The following is a 25,540-nucleotide window of genomic DNA, read 5'->3' as shown; positions in this document are numbered from 1 at the left end:
GAGGAAGAGGAGGAGAAATCTCTGAAACAGCTTCAAGTCACAGGCACCTCACTTCTCCCAGGAAAGCCACAACTAATTAGGATAGATGACTGTGAAAACAAGGTTCTCTTTGCAACTTGTCTTTACTGTGTTATTATTTTAAACAAAGCAACGATGCCACTTGTCACTAATAAAAGACCTACCTGCTTCATCAGACTCCGTACATGGTAACTAACATGCATTAAATATGCAAACTAGAATAACAAAGATACAAGGAGTCTGTTAAAGTTATAAATCTAACATATATCTATCTTACTTATAAGCAACTGCAAGATGTCTCTGAAACAATACACTATACTAAAATTCAAACAGAAGGATGGGAGCTGCTAGGAAGGATACATTCAGAAGTTGCCATTAGTAACCTTTAAACATTCCTAAAATCTGCAGCCTTGTATCTTTCTCATTTGAAGTGAAGTAATGCCAAGCCGCTGAGGAGCTGGTACAACCTATCTTCCTGCACCTACAAAGAACTTGAGGGTAAGTCTTCCAGGGCCTGGAAGTAAGGCCACACAGGAGAAATCATGTAGTAACACAACAGAACTATCTCCCACTAGGAAAGGACAGCTCATAGTGTTGAGATCACGTAAGTACTTTCTGTTTTCATCTGTGCCCTCTGGTTTACATTGCAGTGCCCGTGCACTCAGTAGCCATTTGGCCGAGAAGTGGCGAGAAGTTCCCCAACAGTCACATTCTTTCCTCCTAGACCCCCCCAAATCTTCCTACCAGGCAGGCATTTTCCTTTCTGCTTTCCTTTTTTAAGGTACAAGTAATGAACATAAATTAAAATAGCTTAGATGTACGTGAAGTAAAAATAAGCAAGACTCTTCCCTCAAACTCCCCAGAGGCAGCAACTGTTGGCAGTTAGATGTGTATGTTTGTGGACCTTCCCTTATGGTGCACAAATATATAGATATGGTGGCAGTATTTTCTTCCTCTCAGCTTAAAATTAACTCATTTTTATTTTCAACTTGGGGGAAAAAAAAACAAACCTGTGGTGAAGCAAAGTACTCTAACTGGAATTTTTACAAAGATTTACTTCATAAAAAACACCCGTTATAAGCACCCAGATTGAAAAATGGAAAATTAGTTGGAGACCATTTTATTAAATAAAGACTTCTTTTGTACCTGCTCCCATTTTCACTAAACACACACACACTCCCTCCCCCCCTTCCTCCCTCTAGAAAAAGAGGATGTCCCACAACATAAGGGATATGACACTATGAGAAACAGCTATCACTCTCAGTTATAACATTTAATACCACCATCCTACACTTCCTTAGCATTTTATACTGTTATAACTTTGATTAACTTCTTTTAATGGTGATATTTACGTGTGACTACATGGCTATGGTCAAACTTCTTAAAATTTTTTAAAAGATGGGTTTATACTACAATACAATTAGCAAGGGAGAAAGCTAATGGGAGGAGGCAGCTTATTTCCAATTCAAGTCTTTATTACATCCCATAGGCACCCATCCATATACATTTAATGTGAAAAGCACATATTTGGATCCACCCCCAGTATATACAACTCATGTTGCAACACTAATGCCAACAATCATTTCGTAGTCTGTGTTTAATTTGTTAGCTCAAATGCTATATTAGGTCATACTCCATTTTTTTTTTTTTTGGCGGTACGCGGGCCTCTCACTGTTGTGGCCTCTCCCGTGGCGGAGTACAGGCTCTGGACGCGCAGGCTCAGCGGCCATGGCTCACGGGCCCAGCCGCTCCGCAGCATGTAGGATCTTCCCGGACTGGGGCGTGAACATGTGTCCCCTGTATCAGCAGGCGGACTCTCAACCACTGTGCCACCAGGGAAGCCCCATACTCCATTTTAAACTTCCCTCTTGCTCCCTAACAAAAACCAAAAAAGGGAAGTAAGGGAGGCTGGGGAGATGGAAGGAGGGGCCTGGTACTCTGTACCCTCCCATAGCTATGAAACCAACACTGACCCTGTACTTATGGACATCCAGTCACACAGCAGCCCTGTTCATGTGAAACAGGCCTGTGAGGCCCACCACTGCACAGGTACAGGGTGATGGTCTTTTCTGGCAATATGGTTTCCTTTTGCAGAGCTTGGATGGATGAACACTGCCTGCGTTCCAGCTAGTGTCTGTGAAGAACACCACCATGGGGCCTGGACGCTTCCTGATCAATTATTATTCCAAAGTTCTTTACAGTGGGGAGAGAGGAGCAGGCATGAGAGTGACTCTTCCTAAAAAGCTAATCCATCAATCAGGTCAGTAACTACAACTATCCAAGGAAGGTGGCCTTGCCTATGTTCCCAACAGTCAGATTTGAAGTGCTGACGTCACCTGAAACAATCTGAAGAAAAACAAGGATTTAGAGCCACAGGCATTTTATTTAATATAAAAATTACAGTCTGATGTTCTGCTGAATTCTCCTTCAGCCTGGAAATATGAAAATGAAAAGCAGGCTTCCCTGGTGGCGCAGAGGTTAAGAATCCGCCTGCCAATGCAAGGGACACAGGTTCGATCCCTTGTCTGGGAAGATCCCACATGCTGCAGAGCAACTAAGCCCGTGTGCCACAACTACTGAGCCTGAGCGCCCAACTACTGAGCCCATGCACCGCAACTACCGAGCCCATGCACTGCATCTACTGAGCCCAAATGCTACTGAAGCCCACTTGCCTAGAGCCCATGCTCCACAACAAGAGAAGCCACTGCAATGAGAAGCCCACCTGCAGCAACGAAGACACAATGTAGCCCCCCCCTGCCAAAAAAAAAAAAAGGAAAAATGAAAAGGAACTTAAGTTGATTTTGTTATCACTGGATCTAATGCTGAAGTCAGCGAACTATGGCCCTCAGCCTAAATCTTTCCAGTTTTGCTGTGACCCACAATCTAAGACTATTTAAAAAAATTTTAAAGGATTGTTTTAAAAAATTCAACCAAAGAAGTATATGTGACATGACAGAGACTGCACATGGCCCACAAGGCTTAAAATATTTATTATCTGGCCCTTTACAGAAAAGGTTTAGCCAATCTTTGATCTATTTTGAGGGCGGATTGTAGGAATAGATGTGCACCAATTTTTGGCTTGTGTGGACCAAGGTAGGATGCACTATGTGACTCCCAGTAACCACTATCCAACTGCTTCTCCCCACGGGGTGTATTCCGTGATGCTGTCCACGAAAAGCCCACACAGCCCCCAAAGCAAATATGGACACTAAGTGGCCACAAGAATGCAAAACTGTGCTTAGTACAATTCCCGGGAATCTATAATAATCTCATGCTCATCTTTTGTAGTTTCTTGGATATCACTGATTGTGCCTACATTTTAGTAACCTGGGCATGGCTGCGTGTTAATAACAGCCAATCTAACATCACAGGGACCTCAAATAAGGGACATTATCAATCCACTGACCAGGGGCCACAAATCTTTTCCACGTACGCCTCTGAAGACTTAATACTTCTGGCTTTTATTATCATGAACAAATTGGTCCCAGCCTTTGTACAAGAATTTGCATCTGAGTATCAATTCAAAACTACTTACTGAGCTACTATGTGCAGAGGCAAGGCACAAGTTACAAGGGAGTATGAAAGCAGAAGACATAAATTCTTCAAGGAATCTAATATCTTTTTTAGGGGAGAAAGGGAGAGATCAAACTCACGTAGTTACAAAGATACACGATAGTACAAGTTTCAAACAAAAACTAGAAAAATATACTTCACAGTTAGACCGGTTTTCTCCTTTTAAATCATTCAATGAAACATTTAGTGAGCCATTATAAGGTGCCTGGTTCTTCTTGAAATATAAGAAGTTTCCTTGAGGACCTCACAGATTCTTCATTATAGAAACTTCTGCATAGGTATCTTCCTATTACCAAACTGCAGGTTAACCCAATCTCTCTCCAGGCTTCCTGGATGTGCTCTCTCAAAGAACTTCCCATTAACTACATGGACGTTTTATTATACCATAACTTAACTACAGAACCTAACTTCCCAGCACCTAGCACGGTCTCTGCACATAGTGAGAACTGTGCAAGAGTTCAGCAACCAAAACATGAATCCAACAGACAGTTTTAGGGTGAAGCTCCTGAATCATCTGTTTTGTTTCATGGAGGCAAATCATTTTAGAACAGATTCAGTTCAAAAGGTAGAATTTGGCTCATGTTTAGTTGCTAGTGGTGGTTACCTCTAAAAGGGGTACATGTATGGGGAGAAACTCACACTGCTCTATAGTTTTCTACACTGTGAGTCTTTTATAATGAGAACTCTATTCATAAATCAGGAGCTTGGGATAAACATACACACACTGCCATATATAAGATAACCAACAAGGGAACTCTACTCAATATTCTGTGATAACCTATATGAGAAAAGAATCTAACACAATATTGTAAATCAACTACACGCCAATAAAACTAAAATATTTTTAAAAATGAGAACTATATTAGTTTATTAATTCATAAATTAGTGGTTTTGAAATAAAAATACTGGAAGCTTTCCTAATTTGCAGCATAAAGAGGAATGAAATAGACCGTTGTCAAGGCCCTTTTGAGCTCTACGGCATTCAGTTCTTTGTAAGATGACGTAAAAGCTGTGTAAGACAAGATGTGGTTAAGATCTTTGCTCCAGTACTTGGGGGAAGAGAAATGACAGGGACACATCAGAACAGTGACAATGGGGGAGAGGGACAAATGGGCTGCTACTCAAGGTGGGGCAGTCATCTAAAAGTCTTATTTACCATTTTGTGTTAAAACAAGTAGATACAGAGGATCTACCGTTTCTTCGTGTTTCAGTGGCATTCTAGTCTGAGCATTAAATGCTTCAGTTCTCCCTGACATACTCACAAGAAAATGACTGCTTTTGAGGGAGGAGCAGAGACAATAAAAGAGGTGGTGGGTAAGGGTGGGAGGAAAGTGGTCTGTAAGGGCTCCCAGGATCCCACCATGTCATATATCAACAATAAACCGTTCTGGAATTTAAAAAAAATTTTTTTTCTCACCGCTCTCAGAAGCCTGGAGCAGGAGAGCACTTTGTCTTCTCTGAAGTGGGAACACTAAAATGGAGGGGTAGGGCAGTGATTATAGTGTACATTTACTGAGAACCAATTATATGCCAAGTATTGTGCTCTGGTGATACCAAGATTAAGATATGGTCCCACAGGAATATCAAACATGTCAATACAAAACCACGTGATAAATACCCTTTCTAAAACTCAAAAAATGCAGAATTATGAAACACATCTGGCACAAAGGGTTTCACAGAGAAAGAATTATGGACCTGCGTAACTGTTGTTTTATCATTTGAAGATCACTGACAGTTATCTAAAACATACACTATTATTGACTATTATGCTCTCGTTATATATTCTTACTAACATGGAAAAATCAACATGCTTTGTTAATTCCCTGAGAAGACAGAATAAAAAGTATGACATCCATCCCAATGATCTCAATTTTAAAAACATCATTTGAACAAGCAGATGGGTCTGACCCTGGAGGGTCAGCAGAGCCCAACTTACGGATGTGGTTTCATTTCTATGTAATTCTTGGGGATGAAGCCGTCTTTCCCATTGAGCTCTGCCTTGTACCAGTTCTGATCACATTCTTCATTCAAAACCTGAAAAGAATTAAGACAAGGAAAAAAAAGCAATCATTTCCTTTTCACTCTTAAGTGGGTAGCCATGAAGACGACTATGTTGCCTTTTAGGTTTGTTTGTAAAAGGTGTTATTTGGAGTATTATCAGTTACATGGATGCAAAACTTCTTGTAATTTTTAAAACAACCAGCATTATGTCAACTCTGATACTTAAAAAGAAAAAGGAATTGTGTCTGGAAATGAGAATTCAGGTTCCCAAACACCTAGCATTAAAACCTCAGTAGAAAAGCAGAGGGAGGGAAAAATAAAAGATGAGTTTCTGTGAGGAGATTTCTGGAAAACAGCAAACACTGACACTGGAGAATAAAGGAAGAGAGTAGGTATAACCGCACAACTGGGCAGCAACAGAAAGAGCCTGAAGACCTCTCCAGGGATCTTCAAGCCAATTTCCAGAATCACAGAGATCCAATCTTGGGATTTCCTCATACTGTCTCTAGGTTATCCCAAGTATGGGTCAGCCACCGTCCCGCTGCTACCTGCATGCACAGCCATGTGCCCTTGTGTGGGAAAACCGTATTTTAATGAAAAAGCACGGTAAGTCCTACTTACTTCTCTTACCCTCAAGGGCCACGATGTGTCCGAGTTAGAGAATGCTGGAAGCACACCAATGGGCCCCATTCCGGGGGAGGCCCAGAGACCACACAACTGAGCCCCTGCATTCTGCAAAGTGAAAACAGCCTACCCAAGGTTACGGGCTAATGAATCCCATGCAGATTTTCAAAACTCAAACAAGTGTGCTCTCCAATACTGACTTACATGGGTAGCCTAGGCCAAGATACTATCATCTGCAGGGTATTAAAGGGAGCAGAATAGGGACGCCCTGGCGGTCCAGTGGTTAGGACTCCACGCTTCCACTGCAGGGGGCATGGGTTCGATCCCTGGTCAGGGAGCTAAGGTCCAGCATGCCACATGGTGCAGCCAAAAAAAAAGGGGGGGTGGGCAGAATAGATCTAGGCATAGTATAAAAGCCACCCTTTGAATTCCAGATTTCTAACAAAAGGCAAAGGGTATAGGACATTTTAAAAAGTAACTTAAAAGAGAAAATAGAAATGTGAGCCTAACTCAAAAATGGCGAACACAGGAAAATGCTGATGGACTAGTACAGTGGTAGTAAATCTATACTACAGAGCAAAATTCTAAAAGGAAGTTGGTAAAATTCTTTACCAAATTATTTACTCAAGATGCTGAACAATGCTGTACTCACTGCCAAATTAGAACCTGGACTGCTTGATGTATATGTATTGACATTTCCAAGTGAGATACAACTTTGGAAAGGGTAGATAAGACTGATAGATACCAACAAATAGCTAAGTTGCACTAATGATGCTGACCAGTGAATTCACTTCTGAAAAAAGGCTATGCCCTGAAGAGTTTTACAAAGCTGGTGCCTATTTGTGATGCTGGCTAACCTCGGACCCTCAATGTCAGTCACTGAGTTTACATGTGCACAAGATAAGGTAACAAGCTATTGCTAAATCCCATCAGCCTCAGTGATGAAAACTTTTTTCTTTTCATCAATTTTCCCTTAAAACTTTTTATTTATTAAATACTGTGATGAAATAAACTAATATATGTAAAATACACTTATAAATTTAAAATATGCATTTCAAAAACTGTACTGTGGCCAGAAAAGTTATTCTGTTGCTAGACAATTATAAAGCACACCCGCACACCAAGGACGAAGGTCTGAGAGGGACAGGGCTCTTAAGGCACTCCCTGCCACAATGACATCAACGTCCGTCCCTAAGCACCAAGGTTAACCCACCAGCATCACAGAAGATTCAACAGCACAAGAGCCAAAGGAGCTTTAGGCCAGGATTTTGTTGTCTACCAAAAAGAAGGGCCGGAAGAAAAATGTGGTCCAGTAATTATCTTATAAAGCATTATGGCCCATTTGGGCATGAAAACAGAATAAGGTAATCACTTGGAAAAGGCCAGTTTTAATTTGTGACCAATAACCTTGCAGAAAAGGTTCTACACACCCACCAGGAGTTCTCAGAACCAACCACATGTTCTTCTTTTTTTTTTTAATTTATTTATTTTTGGCTGCATTGGGTCTTCGTTGCTGCACGCAGGCTTTCTCTAGTTGTGGTAAGCGGGGGCTAACCCTTTGTTGCAGTGTGCAGGCTTCTCATTGCGGTGGCTTCTCGTTGTGGAGCACGGGCTCTAGGCGCACAGGCTTCAGTAGTTGTGGCGCACAGACTTCGTTTCTTCGTGGCATGTGGGATCTTCCCGGACCAGGGCTCAAACCCGTGTCCCCAGCATTGGCAGGCGGGTTCTTAACCACTGCACCACCAGGGAAGCACTGCACGTTCTTCTTGTCACCTTTGTTAGGACAGAGGCAAACCTCCCCCTAAAAAAATGCCCCACAACAATAAAAGAAACTCCAGGGCAACTCCCAGATTTGGCACCATTTTAGAACTATGGTTTTCTGCAGAACAAAATTAATACTTGGTGTTTGTATGCTTTTCTCCCAAAGAAGGTAGGGAAAAATGGAACTAATACGTTTAGATGATGATGAGGAGGAGGAGGAGGAGGAGGAGGAAGAAGAAGAATACTGGCCGGGTGGCTTGTGGGATCTCAGTTCCCCAACCAGGGACTGAACCCCAGCCACGGCAGTGAAAGCCCAGAATCCTAACCACTAGGCCACCAGGAACTCACCAATGCTTAGGTTTTTTTTTTTTTTTTTTTTTTTGCGGTACGTGGGCCTCTCACTGTTGTGGCCTCTTCTGTTGCGGAGCACAGGCTCCGGACGCGCAGGCTCAGCGGCCATGGCTCACGGGCCCAGCCGCTCCGCTGCATGTGGGATCTTCCCAGACCGGGGCACGAACCCGTGTCCTCTGCATCGGCAGGCGGACTCTCAACCACTGCGCCACCAGGGAAGCCCACTTTGATTATTTTTAATGTAATGTCAGAATACATGGGAGGCTAAAATTTTGGTTCTCTAGAATATTCTAGTATCTAGAATATCACTTTGCCAGAAAGCCAAGGTGTGGCTGTGCATGCCTCTAAATCTCTTTACTCGATAATTTAAGAAAAGATTGGTTCTGTGGGAGACAAAGCACAGGACAAAGAGTGCTTGCTAAGCCTGGGCCACCTGGTATCATGTTTTTCTACCCAGCTGGTACATCAGCTTTCACACGCAAGCCCTGAAAGCCCAGGATGGCATAATTTCAGAGTTAAAAATTAAGTTTTATTCAAATGCTTAAAACAACAAAGGGGGGCTTCCCTGGTGGCTCAGTGGTTGAGAGTCCGCCTGCCGATGTAGGGGACATGGGTTCGTGCCCTGGTCCGGGAGGATCCCACATGCCACGGAGCGGCTGGGCCCGTAAGCCATGGCCACTGAGCCTGCGCGTCCGGAGCCTGTGCTCCCCAATGAGGGAGGCCACAACAGTGAGAGGCCAGCGTACCACAAAAAACAAAAAACAGCCAAGGGCACAAACTGACATAAGTGAATCTCAAGTAGAGCAGGGAAGGGCACCAGAACCACATGTGGAGGATGAGTTTGCACCTACAGAGACTGTACTGAATTTGCTCTGGCTTTAGATGAAAGTTCACATCCTTCACAAGTAAGCTGTTAAGGCCCCATCAGAGTTCTGAGAAGGAGGAACTGCTCCTATCACCACTTCCCCAAAACACAGGCAACTTACCATTCGCTCATTCATTACCTCTTAACAAATAGATGGTTGAGTTCGACCACCAAATTTTCATTCAGTTTTGAAAATTCCAAGGAATGTTTTTAGCTCTTACCCCACAGCCGCATGTTCTATGCCAACCCCCATATTCCCTCGAGTTATGACTTCGTAGCCATCAAAACACTTTGGTTTAACGGAAGCAGGCTGATCAAGAGATAAGATTATGAAAGGAGGAAGAGACAAGTTTCAGTGAAGTTTTTATTTGTTCTTTTTCTGGTTGCAGAAAGACAAAGTAATGTTAGAGCCACAATCAGGAAGAAACCTAAAAGATAAGGAATGATGTGAGGTTCACACGGGAGAATTAAAACTATTCCAGTTGATGGAAGGGACACGACAGGTGCTTTTGAGCTGTTGCTAATGTTAAACTTCTTGACCTGCAAGCTGGGTGTATTCAGTCTGTGAAAATTCACTGAACTGTGCACTTACGATATGTAACTTTTCTACACATATATCATACTTCAACTGAAAGAAGTATTTCAGTCAAGAGAACACAGTAATACTATGGTCCAATTTAGATGTAAGAAACACACACCAGGGCCTCATACGCCTCCGGTACAAACTTTTCACACCGAAAATACACAGCGGAGCAGAAAATAACAAAACGAGGCTTCAGAAACCCCCACCATGATAGTTTGCCATCACTAACCTATGAAAAAAATTCCCAGAAATAAAACTTTCTTCACTACGGACAACTCAGAGCATTCCACATGTTCTACTTTTCTACATTATATAATCTGGTAACTTTATTCACTGCTGCCACCACCCCACCCCCAATCTGAGACCATTCTAAAGGCAATGCAAATTTCCATCTTTACTAATACCAATTTAAAGGTTTCCAGATAGTTTAAAAAAGAAGAAAGAAAAAAAAGCCAGAGCTCAAAGATTTAGGGCTCAGACCCCTTCGGATGCACCTGATCTGGCAGGATTCAAGAGGCGAATAAACACATGGGTTCAAATTCCAATTTCACCAGCAATGAACTATGTGACCTTGGGCAAACGGCCATTTTCTAAGTTTTGGTTTCCCATCTATAAAGTGGTGATAATACCTACCTCCCAGCGTTACTGAGGGGGTTAAATGAGAAAATGAGCAGCATGGCTCACTACAGAGCTACCGTCCAGCTGTTGCAGTGGACACATTTACTTCACAGTAGTTACTCTGCCTTACACATTTAGCAGTATTAGATCTAACAAAACATGGCTATCCTTGGGGCTGAGCTTTACCAAATTAGGTATCTTTGATGTAATGCTGCCCATGGGTACCAAGAGCACACGTATTAACAGAGAATTGGGATTCTTGTTATACTCTGGAAACACAGAGTACAAAACTGTGTTTACTTCAAAAAAAATTTTAAATGCTGAGTTCGAGGATTACAGTAGGTAATGCCCTTTCCCTGTCCCTTCCCCGAACTCCCATAAGGAAGTTCTTGTCTCCCTTAAATCCTGGGAGACAAGAACTGCACTTAATTTTCTATACAAATTACAGAAAAAAGAATGTGTCATTTAGGAAAATGGTAGATAAGAATTTTGTTTATAGACTGCTGTATTTTGAAATATGGGGGTATTTTCTTGCCTGAACATATGCAGTCATCTGTAAATAAACAAAACAAAAAGAAGAAGGAATCATGATTTAAAAAAAAAAAAAAGCTGTGCAGTTCCAGAACAGTAGTCCCATCAAAGCTTTCAACATACATTCTAATTCTAACAGCTTGCACAGGGTTCAACATTTCTTCAGGAAAAAATTATTCAAAGTTTTATAGCATTTGTGAAACAATTTATAAGAAAGAGCATTTGTGCATAAAAGATAGGAACAATTACATATTTAAGCTCTTCCACCACTTAAAAAACAAAAATACCACTTACAGCTGGTCCCTGCTTTACAGAAATTCTACATAAGCCAGTGAGATCAATCAATCCCACACAAGCAACACTGAAATACTGCCAGGACTTGAAGACAAATTTAAAGAATTATGGTGACCCTACCACATAATTTCAAGTTCTTAGAATAGGGAAGGAAAACACACACACACACACACACACACACACACACACACACACGCACGCACGCACGCACACAGAGTGGCTTTTTAAAGACTTTAACCCCTAAGAAAAATTCTATAGGGCCCTGGCTAGGGTAACAGTACTGGGAGAGCCATTTAAAATCAGTTCTCTTCAGTTGCCTGTTACATATTTTATTAGGATGCTCTTCAACTTCTCAGACTCCCTTAGTATGGATCACTGCCTCAGCCTCAAACTACACTGATTCATTCCTAACACTTTAAATAAGTGCTCTACAATCACCACCTCCATCTGTTAAAGTTTTTGCTCAACATGAAAAACATCTTGGCTACGCTGCTTGCTCTACTGTGTGCCAAAGCATGAAAAACACCCACACTGTAGATGAGTTACTCCAAATTTATGTAATGATATCAAATCAAGGGGGTATTTTTACCTTATGGTGATGAACTCTTTCAACAAAAGTGTAATATCTGTGCCACGAAATGTGTTTTTTAGTTCCCTTTGAAATGGGTATTTCCAGAAGATTCATTTCTTTGGGGATCAAGGAGCCCTAAATCAATTTTTTACATCATTTTCCTTTTAAGAAAGGATTCTATTTACCAAACTAAAGAAATCCAAAGGGCATTTGTTGGTCAAGTTTACCTTCTGACCACTAGTGACACATGCTAGGTTTTGCCCTCTTAACAATTTTAAAAGGAAAAGAAAGAAAAAGAGGGAAGGAGGGAGAGGAAAGAAAACCTCCAAACTCCCAAATTTTCTATTGGTAAAAATCACTCATCACTTATATACTGCCATTTGAATACAAACCAGTTACACCCCAGGAACAGTGCCTTTTTTCCCGTTGCCTGAGAGGCTCTCTCTACCCTCTCTAAACAGCTGCTATCAATGGACATCAGTTTGAAAGGGAAACACTGCTGGATCAAGAGGCCAAGCCTACCCCCCACCCTGCCCCGCCACCTCCCAAAAGGTCCAGGTTTCAGAGTTTAAGGTTGTCCTGGTTTGACCTCAATCTATTTAGTGCTCTGAATCAGTTCAAACACCACTGTTTTTCTGTTAAAAAGTCTTAAGTAGCCTTCTATGGATCCAAATTATTCTTAGTTTGGCACTCCACTTTTCATAATTTGGCCATCACCTATGTTCAGTTCTTCCCACCCACTACTTCTCTAAATGAACCTTTCAGTTCAGTCAGGCTAGTCAACTCAGCGACCTCTAAACACATTGTACTGCATCTCTCATGCTTCCTCTCTTCCTCATCTATTCACATCTCGTCTACCACTGCTTTGTACTGTGTACTGGAATGCTCTGGTCCTCTCCTAAACTTGACTGCAAGCACCCTAAAGCTGGCTCCATGCCACTTCTCATCGGTATTCTCCATGGTTCTCAGAATAGCATCTAGCATATTTTGAGGAACTTACTGGTATGTGGGGGCTTTGTTCTAAGTAATGCATACAGGATCACAGAGCTAGTTGGGTCTAGGGACAACAGAAAGAGCACCACACATTATACATTACCATGAAATTCCTTGGTGAAAATAATAACATCTTAAATAGACCCTGGAAAGAAGACTGACTGTCATGAATTTGTTCCCCCCAAGGAGATGCAAAATAAAGGAAGTAATAGAATGAGGCAATCAGTCTTCCTGTACCTTAAGCATCACTGCCAAAAAACTTCTATGGCGAGCACCTCAAAACGGGGTACCCCACATCTTTTCCACAACACTACCTGCTTCTACTTTCTCCAAGATAAAAAAGTGTAAGGGTGGGGTGGGTAGGCAGGGAAGGGAAATTTCAGTATGAAACTGAGAAAATATGCCTTGGGTGGACTAGGGAGGGAAGAGCTGTAGCTCTGTGTCTATACACGTGTCCCGACTCACAGCTCTCAGCATGGGGGCACTTCCTGGAATGTTAAGATGCCTGGTTCAGCCTGCATGTCTGACTAGTGACTTACTTTTGCAGAGTGTTAATTTTATAGCTACAACTCCTCCACCAAAAGCTTTACAAAGGACACCATGAAGACCTTCACCTTTTTTATTCTTTTGAATGGCAGCCAAGTTGATGTAGAAAGAAAAATGATCTCTCTCTCTCTCTCTCTCACACTCACACACACACTCACACACTGATTATATTAAGAGTTCAGGGCCATTCACACATTTTTTAAAATGGAAGACTTCCTTTATAATGTTCACATATGTAGCAAGATGAACAATTAAGACGACTAACCAAATTATTATTATAAGAATAATTGTAAGAAGAATAACCAAATCAGGATATTTTTCTTTCTCTGAGAAATATTTTAGTGTTCAAAAAACGAATTAGAGGGACTTCCCTGGCAGTCCAGTGGTTAAGACTTCGCCTTCCAATGCAGGGGGTGCGGGCTCGATCCCTGGTCGGGGAGCAAAGATCCCACATGCCTCGCAGCCAAAAAATCAAAACAAAACAGAAGCAATATTGTAACAAATTCAATAGACTTTAAAAATGGTCCACGTCAAAAAAAAATCTTAAAAACAACAACAACAAAACAACGAATCAGACACTTATCAACCTTTCCAGGTTCAGCTGTCATTAAGAAAAGCTGCTCACGACATTTTAACAAAACAGGAAGGTTGTTCACACTTATGTAGCTATTACTCCACCCAGATGAATCTGGAGGCAGTGAAACCTAAATGCACAGGCAGTACCCCAAAATAAACTCTTTATACCAAAGGAGTACCAAGAGTTTCCATTCAAAATAACTGTCTTCTGTGCTTTGCGTCTTGTGGAAGACACACCACTTTCGTGTAGTTGACTGCTCAACAGAAGAGTGAAATGCTCTCAAGAGTGTCAGAATTTCAACTGCAGGGATTTGGGGCACTTGGGCGCAGGGGATGGGCAGAGACAAAGATAAATATGAGGGAGTTTCAAGAGAGAAAATTCTGTACATTTGAAAAACTCAGCAATCATGTGACAGCCTGTACCAGGCAAGCACTCTGCAACAAGAGTGCAAAGCCCTGAGCTAGGTGAGCTTAGGATACAATGGCCACCCTTCCCTCCCCAGGGAGCTTAGAGTCTATCTAGTAAACTGCTAGTTGCAACACAGTGTGATGGACTCCAGGAGTCGGGGAATTACAGGTACTGTGGCAAATGTCCTTTCAACAGAAAATATCTGCGTTCCAAACACCGAAGGGAAAGACCTAAGTCCAGCTTAGGGGATACAGGAAAACTTCCTGTGGGAAGTGTGAGCTAGGTTATATTCTTCCTATCCCCCCTGCCCCCGGTTATATTCTTTGATTGCATCTTTAGTTCTGCTCAGCTTGTATAGAACTTTGAGTAGAAGGAACATGGCCGACTTCCCAACTTGCTATCAAGCAAATGTAGGGACGGATGGTTTCCTTGGCCACACTTGGCAGCCATTAACTAAAAGATTGGTTAAGTGTCCTTAAGTTGAAAAGTAAAACCTTTACTAATGGTATAAGAACTCCTAACTGGAAATAACCAAAATAATCAGAAACTACGGCTAATTCTTTACTTTAGCAATATATATATATTTAGCTACTCTCCTTGTTCATTAACAGAAGGCTTTCAGTTTTAGGTTAAATTCTACAACCCTCTCCTCAAAAACACCAAACTAAATAAAAAGCAAACAAAGCCTCCTAAGCCAGGGGAGCAGCAGTTGCCTGTTCTCTGATGACAGGCAAACCTGCTTACGTTCATCAGCTCCCCCTTCTAAGATCTAACTCACTTCCTGTTGCTTCAGCAAATAAACCAAAAACAGGAGCTCCCAAAAAGCCCTCCTCCGCCCCAAAATTAATGACAACAGAGGTCATTACGTTTAACTTAGGCCTTATTGATTCAAGATGTGAACTAAATAGGGTCTACTGATTTAGTCATTCCGTGCCCCAAAGTCACCTCACAGAATGTAACAGAAAAAAAGGCATCAGTCACTCAGCTAATCACTGGCAACTGCATAAAGATCTATGGCTCTTAAAAAGGAACGAAACTGGGTCATTTGTAGAGACGTGGATGGACCTAGAGACTGTCATACAGAGTGAAGTAAGTCAGAAAGACAAAAACAAATATTGTATATTAATGCATATATGTGGAATCTAGAAAAATGGTACAGATGAACTAGTTTGCAAGGCAGAAATAGAGACACAGACGTAGAGAACAAACGTATGGACACCAAGGGGGGAAGTGTGGGGGGTGGGGGGGGTGGGAGGGATGACTTGGGAGATTGGCATTGACATGTATATACTAATATGTATAAAACAGATGACTGATAAGAAACTGCTGTATTAAAAAAAAAAAAGATCTATGGCTCTGAAACACTCGAGGCTAGGGGGTCTTTACACCTAGAATGCTACCATTCTGAACTAAAAAAAAACCTAGTTCCAAAATTTTCTGAAGCAGCTAATCTAGCTCCATGGCAGGAGAGTCTGTAACCACATGATAGACAGAGGGACTTGGGTGCAGTGGTAATTCCCCACCCCATTCCCAGGGTGGAGGTGAATGCAGGCAATTAAACAGGTTAACAAGTACAACACTAAACTGAAAATGTGGATTCATGTTAGGTTAAGCACAGGGTTAGGGAGCGGAAAAAAGAGGGACCTACCCTAGTCTGGGAGAGACGGGGAATGTGGTCAGAGAGTAACACCTGAGGGGACACCCAGAGTATCTCCTATAAATGGTCTAGGCAGAAGGCTCTAGTGTGCAAATTAGGAAGTTCAAACGGGTATGCTAAGGATGATAACTATAAGTCACAGAAGAGTGACATTCAGGTTTGCATTTTTCAAACATTCCAACGTTTGCACTGTGAGAATGAAGTGCAGGGAAGACCAGGCGGGAACAACTACAGCCGCCAGCGCTTGGACTGCAGTGGGAAAGTGTGGTGGAGGGAAGGAGACAGATTCAAGATACTTTTCTGAGGTGGAATCAAAAGAGCTTGGTGGGCATATGTGACTCGGTGGCCTCCCTCTTGGCCACCAATTTTTTTTGTGAAAAGCACTTTAGAAAAACAGCTATATAGAGCTGCTGGCAAATTTCCCTCTTTTAAAGCCACCGTGAGTAAAAAGCATAATTGTAAAAGCTAGATGGTACCCCCGTGCCTCTCCAGATCCAGCTGACATTCTCCTCTGCCCTTCTGTGCCCTCCACCTGTATGGACCACAACAGCAGGCTCTTCTACAGGCTTCCCAGCTCCCCAGTGGAGAGGCCGCAGAAGGCAGCTTCCTGTCTGGGGCTTCTGTGGACAGTCTTAGACCCGGAACTGAAAGTCTCAGCCTTCTTGACTCAGTCCTTTCCTCCTCCAGGTTCTGGTAACACCCCTCCCTTCCTTTGCCCCACTGTCTTCTGCAGGCCTCAAAATGGGAACCCGGTTACTAGCTCTGGGCACTGTACCGTCCCCTGTGGTTTCTAGAGAAACCCTGCCCACACCTTGTAAATAGTCTCATTAATAAAATCTCCTCAAATTAGCCAGTTTAAATGTGTCATGTGTTTCCTACCAGGACCCTGACTGAAATTCCTCTCAAATCAGTTCTATCCATCCTTTGGAACTCACTGCGGAGATATTTCATTATACAAAGTGACATTTGTTATGAGGCAAACAGATCACAGGAAGTATCCAAATTCTACCAACAGCTTGGGAGAAGAAAACTGTAAAACAGCCTTGAGGTCCACCATCTTACGCAGCCAAATAATTCTGTTTACTATTAAAACAGTTACAGGAAATTGAGAAAGGTGGTGGAAGTACGAAAATCTAGGATCTGTAATCTGGTCATTACTATGCTGTCCTGATGAGTTACCGTCGCTGTCCTCTTCGAATTGCACTTCAGTTAATGTTCGAGTGTCTACTCCACTGAAAGCTTTCTGCTAGGAAGCTGCAACGGGATTTAAAGGGGGGGTGGGGGCAGAAAGACACAGTCCCTGCCCTACAGATAAGGGAGTTATGTATGTAAATAATGAGGGAACAAGTAAGAAGTGGGATAAGGGAAACTGCTGATTTTGAGTTGAATATGGAATTCACAGCTACATGTTTTCAAGTGAGCTGCTTAGTTAATACAGAAAACTCAATTCATGTCCGGAGAAACGAGAAAAGGGGCAACTTCCAAGAGTGCAGGAGTAGAGCAAGAACCTAAAGGCAGAGCAACGCGAGTGTGTGGTAAACAAGGCCATCTTCCCTTTTATATTTTAAAATGGGGTTCAAAAAAAGAGAGTTGCTGTTAAGTCACACTTTACTTGCTGTCCTCCTCCAGGCTACACACTGCCCTTCTGTGATATGGAGCTGTCACATGTTTAAGTGACAAACTAATTACAGACACTGTGGATGGCTGGATGTGGCTCAGTCAAGCGGAGTCACTTCCTACAGGTAATCACCATGGCGATGCTACTCCACTGCACGAAAACTACTGCCTAACACGTAAGACGAGTCACCCTCCTCGCTGTCTCCTCCACTGTGCTCAAGTGCCACCAGCAAGGCTGAAGTATTACAGCCCAGAAATCTTCAAGGATGGGATATCACGTGGTCATGACTGGAATAACTAGATCAAGCGGCCTACTCCAGTCTTCTGTTTCTATCACTCAGAGATCTCACAGACCTCCCCCCTTCCTCTTCTTTTTGGATGATCACAGTGGCAAAGATAAAAACAAGTTAATATTCAGTGATGGTGGCTGGATGGTACTGGTGGGAGTATAAAAAGGTGTATGGTTTTACTGAAAGCAATTTGGCCATACGTATCAAAGATTTGAATTTTCATACCTATTAACCCAGTAAAACCCAGCCATTCTTAGGACTCTATCCTAATAAAATAATCAAAGATGTACTATATATAAGACTCAGGGAGTAGACAAGTATGAGTGTCCATTTTGGGTCGACGTCTGTGCTAGGTCCTGGGGATACCACAATAAGGAAATGATCCTTACTTACAAGGAGCTGATAGTAGGGAAGGGACTGTAATTATAACTTCAGGTATAATAAGTTACGATGAAAAGTTCAGAGTGCTCTGTATGAGGGCACACCTTGGGGAGACCTAATCGAACTATGCAGAGGTGTGTCAAGGAAAGCTCACCTGGGCAGTAACATTTCAACCAGAAACCCTGAGTATGAGTAGGTCTTAGCCAGGTTTGGGGGCGGGAATGGAGGACACAAATGAGAGCAAGGAGAAATATTCCAAGCAGAGAGAAGAGCGTAAGTAGAGGCTCTTGGGTGAGAAGGAGTTTAGCACAGTGTAGAACTGAGATGACAAATCCAAGGGAGTTTTGTGAAAAGCAGAGCCTTGGAGGCTAGAGAGAAAGGGAACTGGGCCAGACTGTGCAGGGCTCTGGCCCTGAAGGGTAGAATAAGGATTCTGGGAAACCATGGACTGAATTTGCTCTTTAATATGACGATTCTGGTTTCTGTGTGATACAAAGATCTGAGAGGGATGAAAGTGGCAGCAGGAAGACCACTTAATTACGGGGCTACTGCAGTAAGCCAGGCCAGAGCAGATGGACATTTGGACTAGGGTGGGGGGATTCTGTTTTGAAAAGACCCTAAAATGAACATTAAAAAACCCATACACATTAAAGACTCTAAATTTACCCCTCCATCCTCTGTTTGCAGGAACAGGGAACAGATATCAAATTTCAAGCCGTATCACTAGCTTCTCAAGGTCACATAATTTAAAACTTAAAGTTTACTCTCCACCATAAATAAAAAGAAAGTGTCTAAAAGAGATAATCCCGAGGCTTCCCTGGTGGCGCAGGGGTTAAGAATCCGCCTGCCAATGCGGGGACACGGGTTCGAGCCCTGGTCCGGGAAGATCCCACATACCGCAGAGCGACTAAGCCCGTGTGCCACAACTACTGAGCCTGTGCTCTAGAGCCCATGAGCCACAACTACTGAGCACGCGCGCCTAGAGCCTGTGCTCCGCAACAAGAGAAGCCACCGTAATGAGAAGCCTGCGCACCGCAACGAAGAGTAGTCCCCGCTTGCTACAGCTAGAGAAAGCTGGCGTGCAGCAATGAAGACCCAATGCAGCCAAAAATAAATGAAATTTAAAAATAAATTTATAAAAGTGATAATCCCTCAGTTGTGCTGAGGTGATGTTTTAATTGCTATATAATTAAAAATCTACACAAAACTGACATTACTTTTTCAAACAACCAATTCAAATAACTATAATTTGCAATGTTTAGAATCTACGAAAATACTCAATTTGAACTAGTATACCCTGACATATGCTTACTCCCATATTAAACTTTCTCTACTTCCAAACGTGACCCCAAATATGGACATTTTCATCAGGAAAACAGACATCAGAATTCAGGATGTGACAACTTTTTCTAGGCACCTCTCTAACGGAACTGGAGACAAACATAGCTGTTGTTAACAGACAGGCTAAACTAACTACCCCTCCTTTTACCGCTGCAAGGGAGGCCTGTCTAGTAATTAACCAGCTTTCACGGCCTCCTTCAGGCAGCTGCAGGGCTCAGAGGGCAGGTTCGCAGGGAGGCCTGGGGGAAGGGCGGGGGCGGGGGGCAGCCGGAGAACAACCAGGCTGCTCTGTTCCCGGCCTGTACCATCAAAAGCAGACAAGCCCAGCCTTGCTCCGCCTAGTAGTTTTATCTGAGCACCTACAGACTGTTTCATGTACAAAATCAGCACTTTCGTCCCACAAAACGTCACAACCTGCAGAGAACAGAGGGACTAAGAGGACTAAATAATAGGATGTATTAATGCAAACAATGGGCTTGTTAGACCCTCAATTCCAGACTACAAGGACAACTTCCTGATTTCACGTAGTATTTAAACTGGGAGACTTGTGTGCCATTCCACAATTCTGGGTCACCCAATAGAACAAGGTCCGTGCTGCCTGGAAACGCAAGGGGAAACCAGGCATATGAGGTTCGCTCTCTTGCCCACATTAACAACTAGCTTCCCCAAATTACAAAAATCATCAGCCATATTATGATCAACTCAGATATGACTACTGTTTGCCACTACGGAATAGTATTATTAGGCCTTTATAACCCCCCCACCCCGCGAAGTCAAAGACTATGAATGGCTATGCATAATAGATCTATAATGATTAAGTTATCAAATCTGAACTGACTAGAACCAAAATGCCCTGCTTTTTTGGGGGGCGGGGGGGGGGGCTGCGCTGGGTCTTTGTTGCCGCATGCGGGATCTTTAGTTGCGGCATGTGGGATCTAGTTCTCTGACCAGGGATCGAACACGGGCTCCCTGCAATGGGAGCGTGGAGTCTTACCCACTGAACCACCAGGGAAGTCCCCAAAATGCCCTGCGTTCTACAGGTGAATTCTCATTGTTGAAGTTACAGTTTGCAGCTCTGGCAGATAAAAATTAAGCTGGTTTTAAAAATTGTACTCCCTTTATTGGATGGCCTTCTGCTTTCCCTACAGCTCTAATGGCCTTAAAACAATTTTTCTGGCTTTATTATATTTTTAAATTATTACAACTTTTCAAGGATGGTACGTGTATAAAAATGCCTGGAATACCCATTTAACTCTTCAATCGATCTACCATTCTGGGATTTTCCTCCAATACTTTCCTTGGTTGGATGTGTTGATTCCTAGATTTCATGTCTTCCTCATTCTTGGTTTTTATGGTACTGCACCATTAATATTAATACTTTCCCAAGAAAGGGTGCTTAGGAAGCAAATGTTTTCAGTCCTGGCATGTCTGAAATTGCCTTGATTCTTTGCTTATACTTGAACGCCAGTTCAATGAGGTGTAGAATTCAACAGAATTCTAGGCCGAACAGCATTTTCCCTCAGCATTTGGAAGACACTGCTTTCTGGTATTTGAAGTTGTTTGTACAAAGTTCACTGGCAATCTGATTATCATTTCTTTATAGAGACTTGTTTCTTTTTTCTAGATGCTCTTAGAACCTTTTCTTTCTTCTTGTCATTTTGAAACTTAACCATAACCTATTTGAGCATGGATCTATTTTTGTACATATTGCTGGGTAGACTTGGTGGTCCCTTCCCATCCAAAAATCCACATCCATCAGCTATAAGAAGTTATCTTTTCTTTCTTTTTAAAAAATCTGATAGTGTCTTTCATTTGCACTGTTCTCCTTCTGAAACTTTAAATATTAATTATTAGACCTCATGAAAGACCTCAAGTGGGCTCGCACTGTATCTCCTGAGTCCATTCACTCGCTCCTAGATGGCTATCTCATTTTCCTATCTCCTTGAGCTTCAACAGCTCCTCCACCATCCTTCCCAGCAGATGGTCTTACTTTCTACTTCACGGAAAAAACAGAAGAGATCCTTAAAAGCTCCCACCACATGTATACAACTGCTTATACCTATATCCTTACCCTCTGCCTTCTATTACTTTTGTCCATGCTCCTAACAAAAGAAAATTCTACTTCTGTGCTAGATCCCACCTTTTTGCCTGCTCAAGGACATTTCACTGAAGTACTTTTCCTTTCTTTTTTTTTTTGCATCATCAATTTTTTGTCTCTACTGGATCTTTCCTATCAGTAAATAAAAATGCTGTTATTTCTCCCAACTCTGAGATCGGGATGAAAGCAGATTTCTTTTGATTCTACTGCCTTTACATAAAAACTCCTCGGAACAGCTGTTCACATTCTGTCTCCAATTTCTTTCCTCCTGTTCTCTCCCCCATCCCCAACATTTTATTATGAAAGTTTTCAAACATAGAGCAAAGTTAAAAGAATTTTCCAACGAACACATATTTACCCACAACCTAAATTATGCCATTATGTGTTTTATCACATATCTATGCAACCTTCCATTAATCCATTTTATTTTTTAATGTATCTCAAAGTTGCAGACATCAGTGCTCTTTCTCCTAAATACTTCTGCATACATATTATTAACAACAGTTAAACATTACTTTGCAGTGTTTTCTTTTGCTGTAAAATTTACATAACCACTGCCACCCCCCTGGCAAGTTTCCCCATGTCCCCTTCCCTGTCCCAACCCATTCTCGCTGAACCCACTCCAAGCATGCTTCTGCTCTCACCTCTCCATGGAAACTACTCACAGAGGTCACTAGTGATGGCCTGTTGCTGAATCCAAAGGTCAATTCCCTACCCTTACCTGACTTGGCCTATCAGAAGCACATAATACAGTGATCATTTACTCTGCCTTGAAACACTTTCTTGGCTTCTAGGACACAACACATCCTAGGTTTTCTTCCTATCTAACTGGCCGCTCTTGTTTGGTCTCCTTTGCTAGTGTCTTTTTTTAAAATTTATTTTTGCTGCGTTGGGTCTTCGTTGCATGCGGGCTTGCTTTCTCTAGTTGTGGTGAGTGGGGGCTACTCTTCGTTGAGGTGCGCGTGCTTCTCATTGCAGTGGCTTCTCTTGTTGCGGAGCACGGGCTGTAGGCGCACGGGCTTCAGTAGTTGTGGCACGCGGGCTTCACTAGTTGTGGCACACGAGCTTAGTTGCTCCGCAGCAAGTGGGATCTTCCCAGACTAGGGATCAAACCCGTGTCCCTTGCATTGGCAGGCGGATTCTTAACCACTGCGCCACCAGGGAAATCCCTTTAGTGCCTTTTTTATCTCATTAACTTTTAAAGGGTCCCAAGGGCTCCAACCCAGAAGCTATTTTCTTCTCTATCTACTCTCATTCCCCTTAATTTTCTCATATAGTCTAATGGCTTTTACATACCCTAAATCAAAACCCTTCTCTCCAGGGACTTCCCTGGTGGTCTAGTGGGTAAGACTCTGCACTCTCGATGCATGGGGCCTGGGTTTGAACCCGGTGGGAAAACTAGATCCCACATGCATGCTGCAACTAAGAAGCCCACGTGCTGCAACGAAGATCCCAAGTGTGGCAACTAAGACTTGGCGCAGCCTAAATAAATAATGAATGAATAAAATAAAAATTTTTTAAAAAGCAAAAAAAACCCTTCTCTCCACTTCTACTGCTACAACTCTAGTCCAAGCTGCCATTATCTCTTGCTTGAATTATTACATAGTGGCTTCCTAACTGGTCTCACTGCTTTCACTTTGTCCCCTTCAGAATGTACTCAATTCTGCAAACCAGAATAACATCATTAAAATGTAAACCAGGACTTCCCTGGTGGCGCAGTGGTTAAGAATCCGCCTGCCAATGCAGGGGACACGGGTTCGAGCCCTGGTCTGGGAAGATCCCACATGCCATGGAGTAACTAAGCCCGTACTCCACAACTACTGAGCATGCACTCTAGAGCCCACGAGCCACAACTACTGAGCCCACATGCCGCAACTACTGAGCCTGCGCACCTAGAGCCCGTGCTCCAAAACAAGAGAAGCCACCGCAATGAGAAGCCCGCACACTGCATCAAAGAGTAGCCCCAGCTCTCCGCAACTAGAGGAAGCCCGTGAGCAGCAACGAAGACCCAACACAGCCAAAAATAATAAATAAAAATTTTAAAAATAATAAACAAACAAATACAATGTAAACCAGGGGCTTCCCTGGTGGTGCAGTGGTTGAGAATCTGCCTGCCAATGCAGGGGACACGGGTTTAATTCCTGGTCTGGGAAGATCCCACATGCCACAGAGCAATTAAGCCTGTGTGCCACAACTACTGAGCCTGTGTTCTAGAGCCCGAGGGCCACAACTACTGAGCCTGCGTGCCACAACTACTGAGCCTGCAACTACTGAAGCCCACACGCCTAGAGCCTGTGCTCCGCAACAAGAGAAGCCACTGCAATGAGAAGCCCGCGCACCGCAACCAAGCGTAGCCCCCACTCGCCTCAACTAGAGAAAGTCCATGCGCAGCAATGAAGACCCAACGCAGCCAAAAATATATAAAGTAAATAAATTTATAAAAAAAAAGAAAAAAATATAAACCAGATCTGTCACAGCCAGGAGTCATCTAAGCAAACACGACAACTAAGTGTAATGCGGTATCCTAGTTGGGATTCTGTAACAGAAAAAGGACATTAGGGAAAAGCTAAGGAAATCTGGATAAAGTATGGACTTTAGTTAATAATAATGTATCAGTATCGGTTCACTAATTGTAAGAAAAAAAAAATACACCGTACTAACATAAGACACTAAAAATAGGGGAAATTTTGTGTGGGGTATACTTGAACACTTTGTACAACTTTTCTGTAAATCTAAAACTGTTCCGAAAAGTAAAGCTTATGTAAAAAAAAAAAAAAAAAAAAAAAGCTGGACTGTCGGTGTGCTTAAAATGCTTCAATGGTTTCCCATTCCTCTAACATCTGGTGCTCCTTGGTTGTGCATTCATATTTAAAATTGAGGCAACACGAAAGCAGCCTAGGAACTCTACTGGAAGTGGGTGAGGCTGGACAACAGAGACTCTGCTTTAGAGTGAGTGAACAGAGCTCTAGATGCAGGTATCTTTAGGAAGAGTAGCTGAACACCATTTCCAATGCCACAAGCTTTTTTGGGACAATGTGGAAGTGTTCATTGTCTATTATTCTCAATGACGGTTCTACCTTTGTTGACAACAAATTCTCCGATCATATTGTGACCTCTGTTTACTGTTCTTTGTATTGTGTAACACACTGAACACTCACCGACACTGGAAGGGAGTGGGGAATGAGTATGTCTGTAGAGAGAGCCTATAATGCAACTTGAATTGGGACTAAAACAACCATCACCACCACCAACAGCAGCAAACCACCCACAATGTAGAAGATACTTAGTAAAATGAATTAGGTCTTTAAAACTCTAATCAAATGTTAAATATAAGCATTTTAAAAAACAATTTAGGTAAAATGCAATTTGGAATCAATTCATCTTAACAGGCCTAATGGCTACATTTTTAGTTTAAATATTTACTTACCAACAAGAGCTATTTTTCTTACTCTATACTCATCTGTGTGGACAGTGATTCTAATAACTAACTTAAGTGAAAGGACAGAGATGATCAATTCCAGAGAGCTCACCTTTGACTAATATGGCAAAACTCATCAATCGTTTGCTCCAAGTCCACAGCATTTCCTGACTGGTGTGAGGTAGCACAGCACCGAACACGAAGCTTTCAATTACCTGGCCCTCACCTAACTCTCCAGTCTTCCTGCTATTTCCTTCCTTGAACTCCAAATTCCAAAAATACTAAAGCTACTGCAAGCTGCTTCCCAACTGCCAAGATGTTTTATGATTTTCAGACTTCGTATATGTGTTTCCTCTGGCTAAGATGGCAAGCTCAAGATTTAAGGATCACTTCCTCTCTGCAATCACGGATCTTTGTATTATTA

At 42.5% G+C, this 25,540-nt stretch overlaps 1 protein-coding gene across 1 annotated transcript in view; it reads right to left on the bottom strand.

Moving 5' to 3' along the window:
• Positions 1-25,540, bottom strand: part of GRB2 (growth factor receptor bound protein 2) — a 70,458-nt gene that overhangs the window by 6,904 nt on the left and 38,014 nt on the right. Inside the window, exon 3 of the mRNA XM_029213138.1 lies at positions 5,528-5,625. Coding sequence (XP_029068971.1) covers positions 5,528-5,625 — 98 coding nt within the window. The remainder of the gene's footprint in view (positions 1-5,527; positions 5,626-25,540) is intronic.

Source organism: Monodon monoceros, unplaced genomic scaffold, assembly GCF_005190385.1.
Source record: "Monodon monoceros isolate NGI ecotype Baffin Bay Population unplaced genomic scaffold, NGI_Narwhal_1 Super_Scaffold_9, whole genome shotgun sequence".
Lineage (NCBI taxonomy): Eukaryota > Metazoa > Chordata > Mammalia > Artiodactyla > Monodontidae > Monodon > Monodon monoceros.
The sequence above is the reverse complement of the archived record's forward strand: the minus strand, read 5'-3'. Positions and strand labels throughout refer to the sequence as shown.